The following is a 19463-nucleotide window of genomic DNA, read 5'->3' as shown; positions in this document are numbered from 1 at the left end:
TTTTGCCTTACTGCTTTTAGTATTCTATCTTTATTTAGTGTATTTGTTGTTCTGATTATGTGTCGGGAGGAATTTCTTTTCTGGTCCAGTCTATTTGGAGTCCTGTAGGCTTCTTGTATATTCATGGGCATCTCTTTCTTTAGGTTTTAGAAGTTTTCTTCTATAATTTTTTTGAAGATATTTGCCGCTCCTTTGAGTTGAAAATCATCATTCTCATTCACTCCTATTATCCATAGGTTTGGTTGTCTCAATGTGTCCTGGATTTCCTGGATGTTTTGAGTTAGGATCTTTTTGCATTTTCCATTTTCTTTGATTGTTGTGCCGATGTTCTCTATGGAATCTTCTGCACCTGAGATTCTCTCTTCCATCTCTTGTATTCTGTTGCTGATGCTCGCATCTATGGTTCCAGATTTCTTTCCTAGGGTTTCTATCTCCAGCATTGCCTCACTTTGGGTTTTCTTTATTGTGTCTACTTCCCTTTTTAGGTCTTGGATGGTTTTATTCAATTCTATCACCTGTTTGGTTGTGTTTTCATGCAATTCTTTAAGGGATTTTTGTGCTTCTTCTTTAATGTCTTCTACCTGTTTAGCAGTGTTCTCCTGTATTTCTTTAAGTGAGTCATTTAAGTCCTTCTTGATGTCCTCTACCATCATCATGAGATATGCTTTTAAATCCAGGTGTAGCTTTTCAGGTGTGTTGGGGTGCTCTGGACTGGGCAAAGTAGGAGTGCTGGGTTCTGATGATGGTGAGTGGTCTTGGTTTCTGTTAGTAAGATTCTTACATTTACCTTTCTCCATCTGGTAATCTCTGGAGTTAGCTGTTATAGTTGTCTCTGTTTAGAGATTGTTCCTCTGGTGATTTTGTTTCCCTCTATCAGTAGACCTGGGAGACTAGCTCTCTCCTCTGAGTTTCAGTGGTCAGAGCAGTCTCTACAGGCAAGCTCTCCTCTTACATCTCGTCCTGGCCGAAGATGAAGGCCCAAAACAGGACCTTTCCCAGAAGCTGTGTTGCTTTGGCCTGTCACAGAAGCTGTTGATTCAGTAGTCCACACTCTCACCTGTGCAGACTACTTTCTGCTGAGTCCCGGAACCAAGATGGCTCCCTCAGATCCTGAGGTAAATGCCTCCCGGGCCTGGAAGACACCTGTCCACCTGTCCTCTGGCCAGGAAGGTGGCCCGAAATTGGCGCTGACTCAGAAGCTCTGTGGCTCTCTCCTGTCCCAGAAGTTGTTAGTTTCTGTAGTCCACACTCTTTCCTGTAGAAACCCAAAACACAATCAGATCCTTCTACAAAAGTCTATACTCAACAAAACTGGAAAACCTGGACGAAATGGACAAATTTCTAGACAGATACGAGGTACAAAAGTTAAATCAGGAGCAAGTTAACAATCTAAACAGTCCCATATCCCCCAAAGAAATAGAAGCAGTCATTAATAGTCTCCTAGCCAAAAAAAGCCAAGGACCAGATGGGTTTAGTGCAGAGTTCTACCATACCTTCAAAGAAGATCTAATTCCAGTTCTGCACAAACTATTCCACAAAATAGAAGTAGAAGAAACTCTACCCAACTCCTCTATGAAGCCACAATTACTCTGATACCTAAACCACAGAAAGATCCAACAAAGAGAGAGAACTTCAGACCAATTTCTCTTATGAATATAGATGCAAAAATCCTCAATAAAATTCTCGCTAACCGAATCCAAGAACACATTAAAGCAATCATCCAGCCTAACCAAGTAGGTTTTATTCCAGGGATGCAGGGATGGTTTGATATATGGAAATCCATCAATGTAATCCATTAAACAAATTCAAAGACCAAAAACCACATGATCATATCGTTAGATGCGTAAAAATCATTCGACAAGATCCAACACCCATTCATGATAAAAGTCTTGGAAAGATCAGGATTTCAAGGCCCATACCTAAACATGATAAAAGCAATCTACAGCAAACCAGTAGCCAACATCAAAGTAAATGGTGAGAAGCTGGAAGCAATCCCACTAAAATCAGGGACTAGACAAGGCTGCCCACTCTCTCCATACCTATTCAACATTGTACTTGAAGTCCTAGCCAGAGCAATTAGACAACAAAAGGAGATCTAGGGGATACAAATTGGAAAAGATGAAATCAAAATATCACTTTTTGCAGATGATATGATAGTATATATAAGTGACCCTAAAAATTCCACCAGAGATCTCCTAAACCTGATAAAAGCTTCAGTGAAATAGCTGGATATAAAATTAACTCAAACAAGTCAATGGTCTTTCTCTACACAAAGACTAAACAGTCTGAGAAAGAAATTAGGGAAACAACACCCTTCTCAATAGTCACAAATAATATAAAATATCTTGGCGTGACTCTAACTAAGGAAGTAAAGATATGTATGATAAGAACTTCAAGTCTCTGAAGAAAGAAATTAAAGAAGATCTGAGACAAAAAGACCACCAACAGATTGGGAAAGGATCTTTACCTATCCTAAATCAGATAGGGGACTATTATCCAATATATATAAAGAACACAAGATGGTGGACTCCAGAAAATCAAATAACACCATTAAAAAATGGGGCTCAGAACTAAACAAAGAATTCTCAACTGAGGAATACCGAATGGCAGAGAAGCACCTGAAAAAATGCTCAACATCCTTAATCATCAGGGAAATGCAAATCAAAACAACCCTGAGATTCCACCTCACACCAGTCAGAATGGCTAAGATCAAAAATTCAGGTGACAGAAGTTGCTGGCGAGGATGTGGAGAAAGAGGAACACTCCTCCATTGTTGGTAGGATTACAAGCTTGTACAACCACTCTGGAAGTCAGTCTGGCTGTTCCTTAGAAAATTGGACATAGTACTACTGGAGGACCCCGCAATACCTCTCCTGGGCATATATCCAGAAGATGTCCCAAGCGGTAAGAAGGACACATGCTCCCCTTTGTTCATAGCAGCCTTATTTATAATAGCCAGAAGCTGGAAAGAACCCAGATGCCCCTCAACAGAGGAATGGATACAGAAAATGTGGTACATCTACACAATGGAGTACTACTCAGCTATTAAAACGAATGAATTTATGAAATTCCTAGGCAAATGGTTGGACCTGGAGGGCATCATCCTCAGTGAGGTAACACAATTTCAAAGGAACTCACACAATATGTACTCACTGATAAGTGGATATTAGCCCAAAACTTAGGATACCCAAGATATAAGATGCAATTTGCTAAACCCATGAAACTCAAGAAGAATGAAGACCAAAGTGTGTACACTGTGCCCCTTCTTAGAATTGGGAACAAAACACCCATGGAAGGAGTTACAGAGACAAAGTTAGGAGCTGTGACGAAAGGATGGACCATCTATAGACTGCCATATCCAGGGATCCACCCCACAATCAGCTTCCAAACGCTGACACCATTGCACACACTAGCAAGATTTTGCTGAAAGGACCCAGATATAGCTGTCTCTTGTGAGACTATGCTGGGGCCTAGCAAACACAGAAGTGGATGCTCACAGTCAGCTATTGGATGGATCACAGGGCCCCCAATGTAGGAGCTAGAGAAAGTAACCAAGGAGCTAAAGGGATCTGCAACCCTATAGGTAGAACAACAATATGAACTAACCAGTACCCCAGAGCTCTTGACTCTAGTTGCATATGTATCAAAAGATGGCCTAGTCGGCCATCACTGGAAAGAGAGGCCCATTGGACTTGCAAAATTTATATGGCCCAGTACAGGGGAACACCAGGGCCAAAAAGTGGGAGTGGTGGGTAGGAGAGTGGGTGGGAGGGTATGGGGGACTTTTGGGATAGCATTGCAAATGTAAATGAGGAAAATACCTAATAAAAAATTAAAAAAAAAGAAAACAGAGACACTGAAATTTATAGAGTAGAAAGTGGGGGAAAGCTTCAAATATATGGGCACAGGGGAAAAATTCCTGAACAGAACAGCAGTGGCTTGTGCTGTAAGATTGAGATTTGACAAATGGGACCTCATAAAATTGCAAAGCTTCTATAAGGCAAAAGACACTGTCAATAAGACAAAAAGGCCACCAACAAATTGGGAAAGGATCCTTACCAATCCTAAATCAGATAGGGGACTAATATCCAATATATATAAAGAACTCAGGAAGATGGACTCCAGAAAATCAAATAACCCTATTAAAAATGGGGTATAGAGCTAAACAAAGAATTCTCAACTGAGGAATACTGAATGTCTGAGAAGTACCTAAAAAAAAGTTCAACATCCTTAATCATCAGGGAAATGCAAATCAAAACAACCTTGAGATTCCACCTCACACCAGTCAGAATGGCTAAGATCAAAAATTTATGTGACAGTAGATGCTGGTGAAAATGTGGAGAAAGAGGAACACTCCTCCATTGCTGGTGGAATTGCAAGGTTGTATAACCACTCTGGAAGTCAGTCTGGCAGTTCCTCAGAAAATTGGACATACTACTACTGGAAGATCCAGCAATACCTCTCCTGGGCATATACGCAGAAGAAGTTCCAACTGGTAATAAAGACACATGCTCAACTATGTTCATAGCAGCCTTATTTATAATAGCCAGCAGCTGGAAAGAATGCAGATGTCCCTCAACAGAGGAATGGATACAGAAAAGGTGGTACATTTACACAATGGAGTACTACTCAGATATTAAAAACAATGAATTCATGAAATTCTTGGGCAAATGGATGTATCTAGAGGATATGATCCTGAGTGAGGTAACCCAGTCACAAAAGAAGTCACCCAGACACTATTGCATATGCCAGCAAGATTTTGCTGAAAGGACCCTGATATAGCTGTCTCCTGAGAAGCTCTGCCAGTGCCTGGATAATACAGAAGTGGATGCTGACAGTCATCTATTGGATGGAAAACAGGGCCCCCAATTGAGGAGCTAGAAAAAGTACCCAAGGAGTTGAAGGGGTCTGCAACCCTATAGGTGGAACAACAATATGAACTAACCAGTAACCCCAGAGCTCATGTCTCTAGCTGCATATGAAGCAGAAGATTGCCTGTGAGGAGCCGCCCTCACATTTGCCATTATAAGATGGCGCTGACTGCTGTGTTCTAAGTGGTAAACATAATCTGCACACGTGCAGGGGCAGTTTTCCCGCCATGTGTTCTGCCTTTCCCGTGATGACAACTGGGCCGATGGGCTGCAGCCAATCAGGGAGTAATACATCCTAGGCGGAGGATAATTCTCCTTAAAAGGGACGGGGTTTTGCCATTCTCTCTCTTGCTTTCTTGTTCTTGTTCTTTTTCTTGCTTTCTTGCTCTCTCTTGCTCTTGCTCTTGCTTTCTCTCTCTTGCTCTTGCGCTCTTGCGCTCTGGCTCCTAAAGATGTAAGCAATAGAGCTCTTGCTCTCTTGCTCTCTGGCTCCTGAAGATGTAAGCAATAAAGCTTTGCTGCAGAAGATTCCGGTTTGTTGCGTCTTTCCTGGCCGGTAGCGAACGCGTGTAAGAATTGCCTAGTTGGCCATCATTGGGAAGAGAGGCCCCTTAGCCTTGCAAACTTTATATGCTCCAGTACAGGGAAATGCCAGGGCCAAGAAGTGGGAGTGGGTGTGTAGGGGAGCAGGGCGTGGGAAGGGTATAGGGGACTTTCGGGATAGCATTTGAAATGTAAATAAAGAAAATATCTAATAAAAGAAGAAAATATAAACTGAGATTTTTAATTGTGTAAAGAAACTTAGCCTTGTAATTGTCAAGGGAAATATCAACATTGTTTGTTCAGAAAGGAGGGGAAGAGACCAGAATGCCTCAAGAGCTCAAATCCATGTGCCATGTTCTGTGATATTTACTGTACATTCATGTATATACATAATATAATTGCCATCTAAATTATTATAGAGACTATAAAATGTACTAAGTATAAATGTGAACCCAAAGTGAAAAAAATTATAATGTTTCAAACTTTTTTTAAAAAGTAGAATTAGAATCAGATGAAACAATGTGTTCACCAAATATTTTGATTAGTACAGCATCTCAATTTCTTAGCCCGTTTGTAATAAAGTGGTTCCCTTATCTAAGTATTTCTCAGCACTTAATAATGGTGAAATTGGAGCTTTAAAAAAAATTCAGGTGACAACAGATTCTGGCAAGGATGTGGGGAAAGAGGGACACCCCTCCATTTTTGGTGTGATTGTAAGGTGGTACAAATATTCTGGAAATCAGTCTGGCAGTTCCTCAGAAAATTGGACATAGTACTACTGGAAGATCCAGCAATACCTCTCCTAGACATATACCCAGAAGATGCTCCAAGTTGTAATAATGACACATGCTCTACTATGTTCATAGCAGCCTTATTTATAATAGCCAGCAGCTTGAAAGAACCCAGATGCCCCGCAACAGAGGAATTGATACAGAAAATGTGGTACATTTACACAATGGAGTACTACTCAGCAATTAAAAACAATGAATTCAAGAAATTCTTAGGCAAATGGATGTATCTGGAGGATATCATCCTTAGTGAGGTAACCCAATCACAAAAGAACTCACATGATATGTACTCACTGATAAGTGGGTATCAGCTCAGAAACTTAGAATATTCAAGGTACAATTTGCAAAACACATGAAACTCAAGAATAAGGAAGACCAAAGTGTGGATACTTTGTTCCTTCTTAGAATGGGGAACAAAATACCTATGAAAGGAGTCACAGAGACAAACTTCAGAGCTAAGACAGAAGGAAAGACCATCCAGAGACTGTCCCACACGGGGATCCATCCCATATACGACCACCAAACCCAGACACTATTGTATATGCCAGAAAGATTTTCTGACAGGACCCTGACGTACCTCTCTCTTGTGAATTTATGCCAATGCCTGGATAATACAGAAGTGGATGCTCACAGTCATTGATTGGAACACAGGGCCCCTAATGGAGGAGTTAGAGAAAGTACCCAAGGAGCTAAAGGGGTCTGCAACCCTATAGGAGGAGGAACAATATGAATTAATCAGTTCCCCCAGAGCTGTGTCTCTAGTTGCATATGTAGCAGAGGATGGCCTAGTTGGCCATCAGTGGGAGGAGAGGACCTTGGTATTGCGAAGAACATATGCCCCAATACAGGGAAATGCTAGGGCCAGGAAGGAGGTGTGCATGTGTTGGGAGCAGGGTGGGGGAATACATACCTGTTTTAGGCAACCATACTATTAGGGTTTCATATGTTCAGCTTCCTTGTGTCTACAAAGTACTATTTAGCAGAACGTGTCCTGGCCCTCTGGTTCTTACAATCTTCCCACCCAATTTTCCATTATTTTTCCTGAGCCTTAGGGATATACTTTGCAATTTAGTTGCATTACAGGGGTTGGACATACTATAGTGACATATCCATTGTCTTTTGACCAGTTTTGGATCTTGGTAATAGTCTCTAGCAACTGTTTTAAAGATGGTGTCACCTAATAGGTTATTAAATGTGATACTGTACAAAAGGTTTATGAATTGGATGAATGGAACAATAAACAAGGAGACAAGGATTGTAAAGTAACAAAATTTATTTGGTCAAAGAACTGTTGATCACACACAAAGAATAAGAACATCTATCTCTACAGTGTGTACTACACATTTTCTGGGAAAGAGGTTAGAAACGGCAGTTGTCCAGCAACTTGTTGGCTGAGAGAAAACTCTAAACATCAAGAGCTCCCGTGTGGTGATTTAGTCTCTACCCTGCTCAGATTCAAGAAGTTGCAGGAGAGGCTATGCAGACCTCCCCCAGGTTTCCAGCTTTCTTGTCTTTAACCTGTACCAACACCCTGGGCAATTTTATCCACATCCAAGGGATCATTCTCAGAGAGTCACTCAGCAAAGACAGGCAAGGTCCCAGAGGAAAGGTGGACGCCACGTGAAGGATGAGGCATTGTCCCTGCCTGGGACAGAGGTCCCAGGGTCAACAGTGTGTCCACAGGAGCCAGTGTGGGTGGGTGGGTGAGCACTAGCAAACAAGCAGAAGCCTCTGCCCTTGTTTGTTCTTGTTCTTCCCCTTCTTTTATCTTCGTCTCCCACCCTGACTACAGAGCTGCCTAGGGCTCATGAGGCCCTGAGAAGTGAGGAGCCTGTCAGCATTTTGCCAGGGTTGATTCTCCTTGTCTGGAGCATCCCTGCCCCAGTTTGCAGTGGATCTGGGCTGGTGAATCACAATTGCATCAGCAGGCAGATCAAGTTCTCAGGAACCTTCCGTGTTCCTGAGGCTCTGCCCAGCTTTCTTGTGGTTCTGTTCCTGAGACATGAGTTTGGTATTCTCCTGTTTCTGCCTAGCTTTCTGGTGGTCCTGTTCCTGAAGAACTTTCCCCTCCCCTAAGGAGGTTTCTTTGGTTGTTGTCTTCTCTCTGTTTCCACAGGACTCTCCCACATCTTCTGTGCAAAGGTGTTTCTTCTTATGCTTTTTTTCCCATGATGTCTTCAGCTGGTAATCGGGGTCGAGAACCTCATGGACTCTGCCCTCTGGCATGTCAATACTGACCTGTTTGAGGTCGTTCTGCTGCACATAGAAGAGCACATAGGCATTCTCATTCAGGACAGAAGTCACATCACACCTGGTGACCTTAATATCATCCATCTTGTACCACTTCCCATGACCAGCTTTGACACAACAGAAGTAATGTCCACTGTGACAAGTCGCACCATCATGGACCAGGACGGCATAGAGGGCATAAGGCAAAGGTCCTGCAGTAGGCTGGGACAGGTATGGCTTCAGGTCAAGGAACTCCGGGTAGCTTACTTTTCTGTCTAACTTGTTATCCGTGAAGGCTGAGAAGCGCTTTAACACTAGCAGGAGTACCTTTGGAGCAATATGAACATGCAGGGTCTTAGAAGCTGGCATCTTCTGTCTACACCTACCACAGTAGTAGGCATTCTCTCCAAGTAGCTCTTCTGACTTCCCTGTATCCCAGGGTGTGGTGTGAAGCAGATGGGAGATAAGTGTGAGAGTCCTGGTGTCTGTGGCTAGTTCTGCAGAATGCACTTTCTAGCAATACACACAGTGTGAGAAGAAAGCCAAGCCTGTGTCCTTCCTATTGGAGCCTCTTATGATGGGTCTGGTTTAAACACAGCCACCCAAATGCCCTTACATTGGGTGGGATTCTACCTACTTGTCCTCTTCCCATATCATATCTAATCGGTTCCATATGGATGTTCTAAACACTGCTATGTAATGGTTGTTGGGTTTGAAATGGACTTCTCAACTTCAAAGTCTTTCCTACACGGTCCTAGAACAGTGATTCTCAACCTTCCTCTAATGCTGTCTGAAGATTCAATACTTCTTCATGTTGTGACACACACCCCCAAGTATAACATTGTTTTCCATGCTACATTCATACTGTGACTTTGCCACTGTTGTTGAATTGCCAGGTGAATCTGATAGGCAGGATATCTGATATGCAACCATTTTGAAAGAGCCATTCACCCCCAGAGAGATTGAGACCTACAGGTTAAGAACACCATACTAAGCTTGTGTAACCAGTAGTGAAGTTGTGTTTAGTAAGCATTTTTCATTGCACTGATTACCAACTCTGTATATTGTTCAGAGTTGTGCTTCCTCTCCTACAATGAGGCAACCTTTTTATTCCAATAGCAGAATTTGTCTTCTTTCAGCTTCATAACAGGCTTAAGAAGTACTTGGGGCCCGTGTGACCAGAAGGCACACTGTGGCTGATGGAGTCTTTGGCAGAGACATGGAGGCCAGGCAATTTGTCAGTCACAGACTCTGCAAGTCCCACCTCAGCCTTTTCCATTAGTCTTTGATGAACACCTGATGCCACACAGGTGCTGATCCTCTTTCAATCTCACAGCCTGAGTCTAGAAGCCAGGAGTTCAGTGGTGCCCATGATCTCACACCACAGACAGGATAGGTGGTAACTCTCTGGGAGAAAAGAATCCTCATTTAAAAATCTGTGAGTTTTAAATTCCTGTCTACACCTATGAGACCAATGTTACAACGAGGTTCATTACACTCTTCCAAGGTTATACCATACTGCTTTACGTTCATCATCAAAACAAAACAAAACAAAACAAACTGTACAAAAGAAAAGAAAACAGAACAATAAAGAAGCAGACAAGGATTGTGAAGTAACAGAATTTATTTGGTCAAAGAACTGCTGATCACACACAAAGAACAAGACCATCTCTACAGTGTGTACTACACATTTTCTGGGAAAGAGGTTCTGCACAGCTCTTTGACATCAAAAGTGGCTATTTTTTGAGACAACCTCACTATGTCGTGCAGGTTAGCCTCAAACTTGAACTTTTTCCTATCTCAGCCTCCCAGATACTTCTTATTTCTGATAGAACACATGAAACTGAGTCTGTTTTCTATTTTATAATGAAGTCGCTAAGCAAATACACTGCTTAATGTCTTTAAACATCAACACAGTATACAAAATTTGTTTACATTGTATGAACTTCCAGGTTCTTATTATCAGTATTGTATAGAATTTTACTATGAGATTGTATAAAAATGTGTCCATATTGATGCTGATAGAAATTTATTCCTCAGGGTTAGGTTAGGTTACAGATACTTTGCAAAGGACGCTGCAATCAGCATTCGAGTTGATGTACTCTTGTGAATGTATGTACACATTTTCTTGGAGAGAGAACTGGCAGTTATGTGTATTTGCCATTATGAGATACAAAAAAAACCAATTGGTTCCATTTATATCAGTGGTTCTCAACCTATGAGTCGGGACCCCTTTGTGGTCACATAAGATATCCTACATAGCATATATTTACATTAAGATTTATAACACCAGCAAAATTACAATTATGAAGTAGCAACAAATAGCTTTATGGTTTTGAGGTTCACCATAACCTAAGGAGCTGTACTAAAGGGTCCCAGGATTAGGCAGATTCAGAACCACTCACATTCCTCTCGGTAGTTCATGGCTGCTCGACCTCCTTACTGCTTTCAGTGTCTGATAGTTTTAGGCTGGTTCATTACCTACACATGCTGGTATGTATACTATACCATGAGATATTCAATCTGAATTTATTCTCATTGTAACTAGAAGGTCCACACCCATTTGCCTGTTTGCTGATACATTTGTTCCTCATTGCCTTTTTCTTTTTCTTGCTAACCTTGAAGGGATGATTTACACGCCCTGTAATATGCACACAGTGAATATCATCTTCTTCGTGCCTGATGTTTTCATGTTTTATCACCTTTTCACTAAAATACTAAAATTTTATTTACTTCAGACTGTAATTATGTGGATAACATTTTTGTGGCTTGGTTTTAAAACCTTACCTACAAATCACAAAGAAGATACATGTTTTGTTTTTCTTTACATATTTAGTTCTAATGTTTTCCTGAAATTTACCTTTGGCCAAAGGAATTTAAGAAGAAAGAAGGTTTGCTTTTTCTACTACATATCTCATTGATGTAGCAACATTCAACAGTGAAAACATAATTATTGTCATTGAACAAGCTAAAGTCTAAATTAGGTCACTTAATGTGCATTTTGAGATTTGGTATCCTGACTCTGTACTCTAATAATCTCTGCAATTATTAGGGAGGATGACCTGTAATTTAGGAGGATACATAAAGTGATCACATACATGTCTTTGGAATTGGAAGGATTAGATCACAATCTACAAACCACTGTGACAGTGCTATGGGTGTAATGATGTAATCTCACAGGAATTAAGGGATTAAAACTGCCCCTCAAATTATATACAAGATACACAGAAAGAGCTGTTTATGTCTAAGCTCCTGTCAGAAGTGCATGGCACGTCTGATTCCCCATCCTTGGCAATGACAAGTGACAAAGACCAATGGGAGTTGACAAAATTTCTAATAAATTAATGGAATTTACATGAACTTGGTTGACAATAGTTCTACGGGAAATCATTTGTCTTTGAAGTAATTATTATGCTGTTGGGGAGTGAGGGAAATGGGAGCTAGCTGGGCTGCTCTGGATACCTGGTCAGAGTTTCTGTCACAAGGCCAGGTAGATTTCCTTCTTTGCTTTGGAGTCTGCGCAGTAAAGGACACTATCCAACTGCAAGCAGCCTCAACTCTGGGCCCTATGGATTGAGGGTTTGAGTGCCTGTTGGGCAAAGACTATACAATAGCTAAAAGCCTCCCTCTGTCCCTCCCCACACAACTCCAGCCCAGAGCCCCAGCTTTGACTGCAGGGAGAAGGGTTTTTTTTTTTTTTTTTTTTGAGAAAGGGAAGCACTTCCTGGTAGGTTGCCCAAGGACTGTAGAACCAACTCATAGCTCTTAGAATTCTCGTGAATTCCTTATCATTTAATTGCCAGACAGTTGCTGTTCTCTGGTATATTAAAGTTACAGCTGTTCTAGCTCATGCCTAAAGCTCATTGTCTTGACCTGCCCTTCACAGGCTTGTGTGGTAAGCATAGTCCTACAGACTCCATCACTTGGATTTTTGTGTTGTGTATGTGTGTCGTTTTTCTTCTAAGTATTACTAGACGTGTGTGGCAAACAGCTTCTCTTTAAGGAATCCATTCTGAAAATACCAATTCCTCTCCCAAACCCTCAACATCAACAATTCGTACACACGCACACAAACACACACTCACATATACATATATTCATACATACACAACATAAACATACACAGACACACCATAGACACACACTTACACACAATATAAACACACACAGACACCATAAACACACATACTCCCTCACACATACACATTCACACACACACATACAACATACATACACACCATGTACCACACATACACATTATACACAAACATATACACTCAGACACACACACTCACACACACATGCCCTCCAGCACACACACACATATACACACACAGAGAGAGAGAGAGAGAGAGAGAGAGAGAGAGAGAGACAAAGAGACAAAGAGCCACACATACACATTATACACAAACATATACACTCAGACACACACACTCACACACACATGCCCTCCAGCACACACACACATACACACACACACACACAGAGAGAGAGAGAGAGAGAGAGAGAGAGAGAGAGAGAGACAAAGAGACAAAGAGACAAAGAGACAAAGAGACAAAGAGACAGAGAGACAGAGAGTGCCCAATGTTTCTTTGGGATCCTGGGCCCTGGATTTTAGTTCTGCCACCATTGCTGAGGTATTTGTAGCCTCTCTCCATGGAGCTCTGAGCTTCCAGCTGGATAGGCCTGTGTGGATTCACATTGTTCCCTGGCTGATGGTCAGTGTTTCCAAAAGAAACAGAGAAAGTGTGGGACCCCATTCCAAACACTTATTTAAGTTGCAAATGGAGTTTGGAAGCAAAGAGAATTTAGAATTTGGTAATTTTCTTCTAGTATGAGAAACAAATAGGAGATAAGATTAGAAATACTTTTTTCTACAAAGATGCAAAACTTAGAAACCACCACCACCACCAACAACAACAACAACAAACGCAAGCAATTTTTATAAAATCAAAGGAAGCAGTGGAAATACCCATTGTGTCATTTATCTGTGGTAATGCGATATTTTTCAAGATTCTTTACACACAATTTTATTTAAAACACCACAGACTCTACACTAGAAGGCAACTTCTCCCAAGGCATCTATACTCAATCCTCTAGTGGACTCGAGGGAATAAGGACACAATTACTGTACCATTTTGCAAACAAAACTTGTTTAAGAGGTCCCCGGTCTTCCTCCCGTAGGACCTTCAGCCTTGGGGGCTGGAGAGGTAGAGGCCTCCTTGTCTTGTGAATGTGGAGAAAGCTCCTTAGTGGCCACACTGCCAAGCCCAGTCCTCGGAGTTTAATAAGTACCACTAGAGTTTGGAAATGAGCTGTGCCCAGTGTGTGGGACCTGTTCCAGCCGCACGAGGGCAGCAAGGACACCCGGATACATGTGCAGCAAGGAGCCCGCGGCAGTGCAGATGGCGCTGGACCGATCTGAGCAGTCCCATGGCCATAGTGTTGGAGCAGGTCACGCCTGTGTTTGTGCTCCTGCTGAGGGTCCCGCGTTGCTGGTATGAGTAGTTTGCTCTCACCTCCAACAGCTCCAGCGTGTTCTCAGGTTAGGTGAGAAGACCTCTAACGTTGCGTGGTCCCAGGCGACTGGATGCAGGTAGGGGGCAGGATTCGGTGTCACTGAGAGGACGCAGGAAGTGGGACGCGCAGAACTGTCTCATCTGGGCCTCCGGGATTGGCCACAGGGAACCTGCAAGTACACAGTTGTCAACCTCCAGCCACCATTGACTCAGAGGTCCACCTCTGGCAGCTCTGATCTCAGGTAAGTCCAGGGGCAGGAAGGGGGGGGGGGGGGGCACAGCGTGGTGGCAGGGCGGAAAGATTGGCATGGTGAAAAGAAAAGGGCTCAGTGCACAGCCTTATTGACGGGATGAACCTATTGGGTCCTCATTGGTGCGGCCGGCCTGGAGCTCAGCATGGCCAATGCTCCTGGAGGCTGAGCTCCTGCAACTGGATGGCAGAGATGGAGAAGAAAGTCAGGATGGGTTCAGTCAGTTCCTTGGTTAGGGACTGAGGAGGGAACGCAGGTGGGGTTCACCAGGAACTGCCAGATAACTCATGTGGGCAGCCTGGAAGGCTTTACCAAAATATAACTTTTATTTATATGGTTCCCCATTCAAAAAAAAAAGCTAATTAAAATGAGTTCTGTTTTTATGATTATAAAAACATAAATCTGAAAGAGTAGAAAGTATAAATGAGAAAACAAATATAGGTGATAACATGTTATTGAGAAAACACATATTAAATGGAGAATTAGTATAGTGGAGGCAAAGACGATATAGCCTTTACTAAGACATAGTAATATTAAGGGTATATACATATATATATATATATAATATATTTGTAAAGATATATATATATATATATATATATATATATATATATATATATATATAGTATAGCACAGGCAATAGAAAATCTCAGAGGACAAGGAAGGAATATCAGGGGGATTTGTAGAAAGTAAAACAATGGATGTTATTGCTTATTTTGTAGAAAAAATAAACTGAAGATCTTGGTATTATTAGTTGCTCTTGACCTATGAACGTGCATTCAATTTTGGGGGGAAAAGTATTATAGTTCAGTATGTTAAAAGACAATAATGAGAGATCATGAAGAATAAGGGAACTTAATAAACAATTTCACTGACTTGTGAGATCCTAGGATTTACTAAAGAACAAATCATTAGACTGTTTTCAGAATCCTTTGACTAGAGCATCAGTAACTAACAATAAACTTCAATCACTGATTAAGAATTTTAAAAGTCTGTCTTAAGTTATTAATAATTATTGAGAGGATAAATCATCTATCTATCTATCTATATATATATATATAGATATCATAGATAGATATATCTATCTATGAGATTTGCAATATATTCCAAGCTGGACTTGAGCTCTCCTGCCTCAGTCTCCCCAGAGCTGGTATTTAGTCACACAGTCAACATGCACAGACTAAATACTTTCTAAGACCATATCTATAGTAAAATGTGAACTAACTGTTGAGAAAAAACATTCTTAAAAAGGCCACATTTGGAAGAATCATAATAGAATACAGTGGATTATTATTTTACAAAGATGAAAATCTTTCAAAAATTCAGTCAGGATCTGACCAGTAACAGTTCCCTGAATGAATCAATGAATTAACAATAAGTAACAATACAAATATAACTATTCCTTTGTTTGATTGAACATAAAAATTGTATTGTATGGTTTTAAAAAGGAGAATAGAGCTATAAATAACAATTACAACCTGTATTTTCTTTTGTCTTTTCTTTAGAAAAAAACCTACATAACTTTAAGCAATTCTATGGTGGGATTAGCATGGTCATGTCAGTGCAGAATAGCACAGATCTGACCCCAGCTTCCTTTGTTCTGAATGGGATCCCAGGCCTGGAAGACATGCACATCTGGATCTCCTTCCCTTTCTGTTCCATGTATGCAGTGGCTATGATGGGGAACTGTGGACTCCTCTATCTCATCTTCTTTGAGGATTCCTTACACAGACCCATGTACTACTTTTTAGCAATGCTTTCTCTAACAGACCTTGTCATGTGCTCTAGTACAATCCCCAAAACCCTGTGCATCTTCTGGTTTCATCTCAAAGAAATTGGATTTGATGACTGTCTTGTACAGATGTTCTTCATCCATACCTTCACGGGGATGGAGTCTGGAGTGCTCATGCTCATGGCTCTGGACCGCTATGTAGCCATCTGCTACCCTCTGCGTTACTCCACCATTCTCACCAATCCTATCATTGCCAAGATTGGGTTAGCCACCTTCCTGAGGGGCGTTCTGCTAATTATTCCATTCACATTTCTCACCAAGCGCCTACCCTACTGTCGAGGCAATATAATAAACCATACCTACTGTGACCACATGTCTGTAGCCAAGTTGTCCTGTGGCAATGTCAAGGTGAATGCCATTTATGGTCTGATGGTTGCTCTCTTGATTGGGGGCTTTGACATCCTGTGCATCACAATCTCCTATACCATGATTCTGAGGGCAGTGGTCAGCTTATCATCAGCAGATGCTAGGCAGAAGGCCTTCAGCACCTGCACTGCCCACATCTGTGCCATTGTTTTCTCCTATAGCCCAGCCTTCTTTTCCTTCTTTTCCCACCGCTTTGGGGGGCACACAATACCTCCATCTTGCCACATCATTGTGGCTAATATTTATCTGCTTTTGCCTCCCACTATGAACCCTGTTGTCTATGGAGTGAAAACCAAACAGATACGAGACTGTGTCATAAGGATTCTTTCAGGGTCTAAGGATTCCAAAGCTCACGGTATATAAATGAGCTTTGGCAGGGCAACAGAGAAGAAGTACATCTAATTGCTTGCTTAGGTGAGTCCTAGTAAAATCCTTGCACATACACTACCTTAACAAGGCACTAAAATCTAGACTGTGTTAAATGTATTCTTCAACATTTCTGGAAAGCTCACCCAGCTTCCCCTGACTATAGCTTCTCTTTCGAAGCACTAATCTATGGGATGGCCAGGTTTCACTGACAGAACACAATGAAAAATGGATAAAGCTTGAGGATTTTAACTCAATTTATCGACTGCAGTTTTAAGTTTTAAGTCAATATATCAACTGTAATACTTAGAATATATGTCAGTTATTGCTTTTAATTGAGTACATATGTATGTATATGTAAATGTGTGTATACTGATATAGATATTTGTATATATATTAATATACATAGGGATATATGTATGTATGTATGTATGTATGTATGTATGTATGTATGTATGGAATACAAAGCCCCTGTTTTTCAAATACTTCTTTCTTCCTGAAAGGATAGAGATATTTCTCATAAAGTCATGAATATAATGAACTTTTATCATATAGGGTTCTTAATAGAATCTTATTAGGCTACCTAGGCTTCTCTATCCAAGACACTGTTATAATTATTTCACAGCAGAACAATTAACTGTCCCATTTCCTTCAAGGCAGGCTTAAAGATCATGCAGTCCAGAATGAGAGCTAATTCCCTGAAACACATTTAAGAAAATTCATATATTTCCCTAGAAAAAAATCATATAAAAACTATCAAATTTTTTAAAGTTTTCTCCAATTGCAAGTATAATAAAATCAAATATTCCTCTAATTTTTCAGAGTATATTAAATAAAAATAGTTCAAAGAAACAGTATTTGTATATTTAATGTTTTGTTAGCTGAGTTAACTTATAAGGAATGCAGAGTAAACATATTTTTATTCTTACTTTTCCCTGTCCAGGAGGCAAGAAAACACATTCTTTCAAATCATAATTTGAGAGATCATAATGATGAATTATAGTCACCAAATTCCACTCATCTACTTCAAAAACCTTTTGTACAGTATCACATTTAATAACCTATTAGGTGACACCATCTTAAAAATAGGTGCTGGAGACTATTACCAAGATCCAAAACTGTTCAAAAGACACTGGATATGTCACTACAGGGTGTCCAACCCCTGTGATGCAACTAAATTGCAACTTATATCCCTAAGGCTCAGGAAAAATAATGGAAAATTGGGTGGGAAGATTGTAAGAACCAGAGGGCCAGGACACCTTCTGTTAAATAGTACTTTGTAGACACAAGGAAGCTGAACATATGAAACCCTAAGAGTATGATTGCCTAAAACAGGTATGTATGTATGTATGTATGTATGTATGTACACATATGTATTTGTATGTAGCAATAACTAAAGAAGATTTTGTGAACTTGAGATGAAATGAGACATGGAAGGATATGGAAAGGAGTAAAAATGATGTAAATAGAGTATAATGTATGAAATTCTTAAATGAGTAAATGTTACTTAAAACTGTAGTTGGAACGTGGCTTATTTGGGAAAATGCTTATCATGCAATCATAAGAATCCTATGATCCTTGGGACTAATGTAAAATAGTCAGGAGTGGTGGCATGAACCTGTAATCCCACCATTCAGAAGCTGGAAACAAGAGGATCCCTGTGACTTACTGGCCAGCTAGCCTAGTCTAATTGCTACACCCATAGATCACCACATCTCTCAACTCTCATCAAATAAGCTTGTTGCTGTAGATGGAAACTAACACAGGTGTTTAACTGGTCACTAAATGGGGAAATAGAAACTGTGGAGTGCTCAGCCTAATTTCCAATAAATGGAAAGTATCTATACATGCTTATGTTCACTCACAAGGCTCAGGGATTTTCATGGATGATTGTACAGAAAGATTGGGAGATACGGTGGATAAGTCCAACAAAACTGTTTTAGACATGCTGCAGGGCAGATATACATAAGAATTCATGGGAATTGCGACACCACAGATAACACTTATGCAAACTCAAATCAGACAAAATACCAGCATGAATGGGGGAGATGGGCAGAGAATCACACCACAAGCTGAGGAGCTATTTGTGGGCTTGTGGGAGAGTCAGATTATTCCTTTACTTTTAAAAGATTTATTTATTTATTATATGTAAGTACACTGTAACTGTCTTCAGATACCCCAGAAGAGGGCATCAGATCTCATTATGGATGGTTGTGAGCCACCATGTGGTGATTGTTGGGATTTGAACTCAGAACCATCAGAAGAGCAGTCAGTGCTCTTTACTTCTGAGCCATCTCTCCAGCTCCAAGAGAGTCAGATTCTTTAAATTGATAGGTCCACTACACTTCAACATCAGGGAAGGCCACATTCCCAAAAGTAGTTGGGCAGCATGAATACTTTTGTATGGAGAGAGAGAGAGAGAGAGAGAGAGAGAGAGAGAGAGAGAGAGAGAGAGAGAGAATAACAAAGTTGGGTGGGAAGGGAGTTGAAGGTGGAGGGAGTAGATCTGAGATCCTTTGAGGAAAAAGTTGAATATTATCAAAATTAAAGACCATTAATGGAGTACTACTCAGCTATTAAAAAGAATGAATTTATGAAATTCCTAGGCAAATGGATAGACCTGGAGGGCATCATCCTGAGTGAGGTAACCCAATCACAAAAGAACTCAAATGATATGTACTCATTGATAAGTGAATATTAGCGTAGAAACTTAGAATACCCAAGATACAAGATATAAT

At 40.7% G+C, this 19463-nt stretch overlaps 1 protein-coding gene and 1 pseudogene across 1 annotated transcript; one reads left to right on the top strand and one right to left on the bottom strand.

The window, feature by feature from the left end:
• Positions 7967 to 13872, bottom strand: Usp17le-ps (ubiquitin specific peptidase 17-like E, pseudogene; annotated as a pseudogene).
• Olfr658 (olfactory receptor 658) lies at positions 13816 to 18241 on the top strand. Its single transcript, NM_147049.4, has 2 exons — positions 13816 to 14192; positions 15707 to 18241. Exon 2 carries the CDS (start codon positions 15751 to 15753, stop codon positions 16720 to 16722), a length of 972 nt encoding a protein of 323 aa, NP_667260.1. The 5' UTR covers positions 13816 to 14192; positions 15707 to 15750; the 3' UTR covers positions 16723 to 18241.
• Positions 18242 to 19463: the final 1222 nt, after the last annotated feature.

Source organism: Mus musculus, chromosome 7, assembly GCF_000001635.26.
Source record: "Mus musculus strain C57BL/6J chromosome 7, GRCm38.p6 C57BL/6J".
NCBI classification, from domain to species: domain Eukaryota; kingdom Metazoa; phylum Chordata; class Mammalia; order Rodentia; family Muridae; genus Mus; species Mus musculus.
The sequence above is the reverse complement of the archived record's forward strand: the minus strand, read 5'-3'. Positions and strand labels throughout refer to the sequence as shown.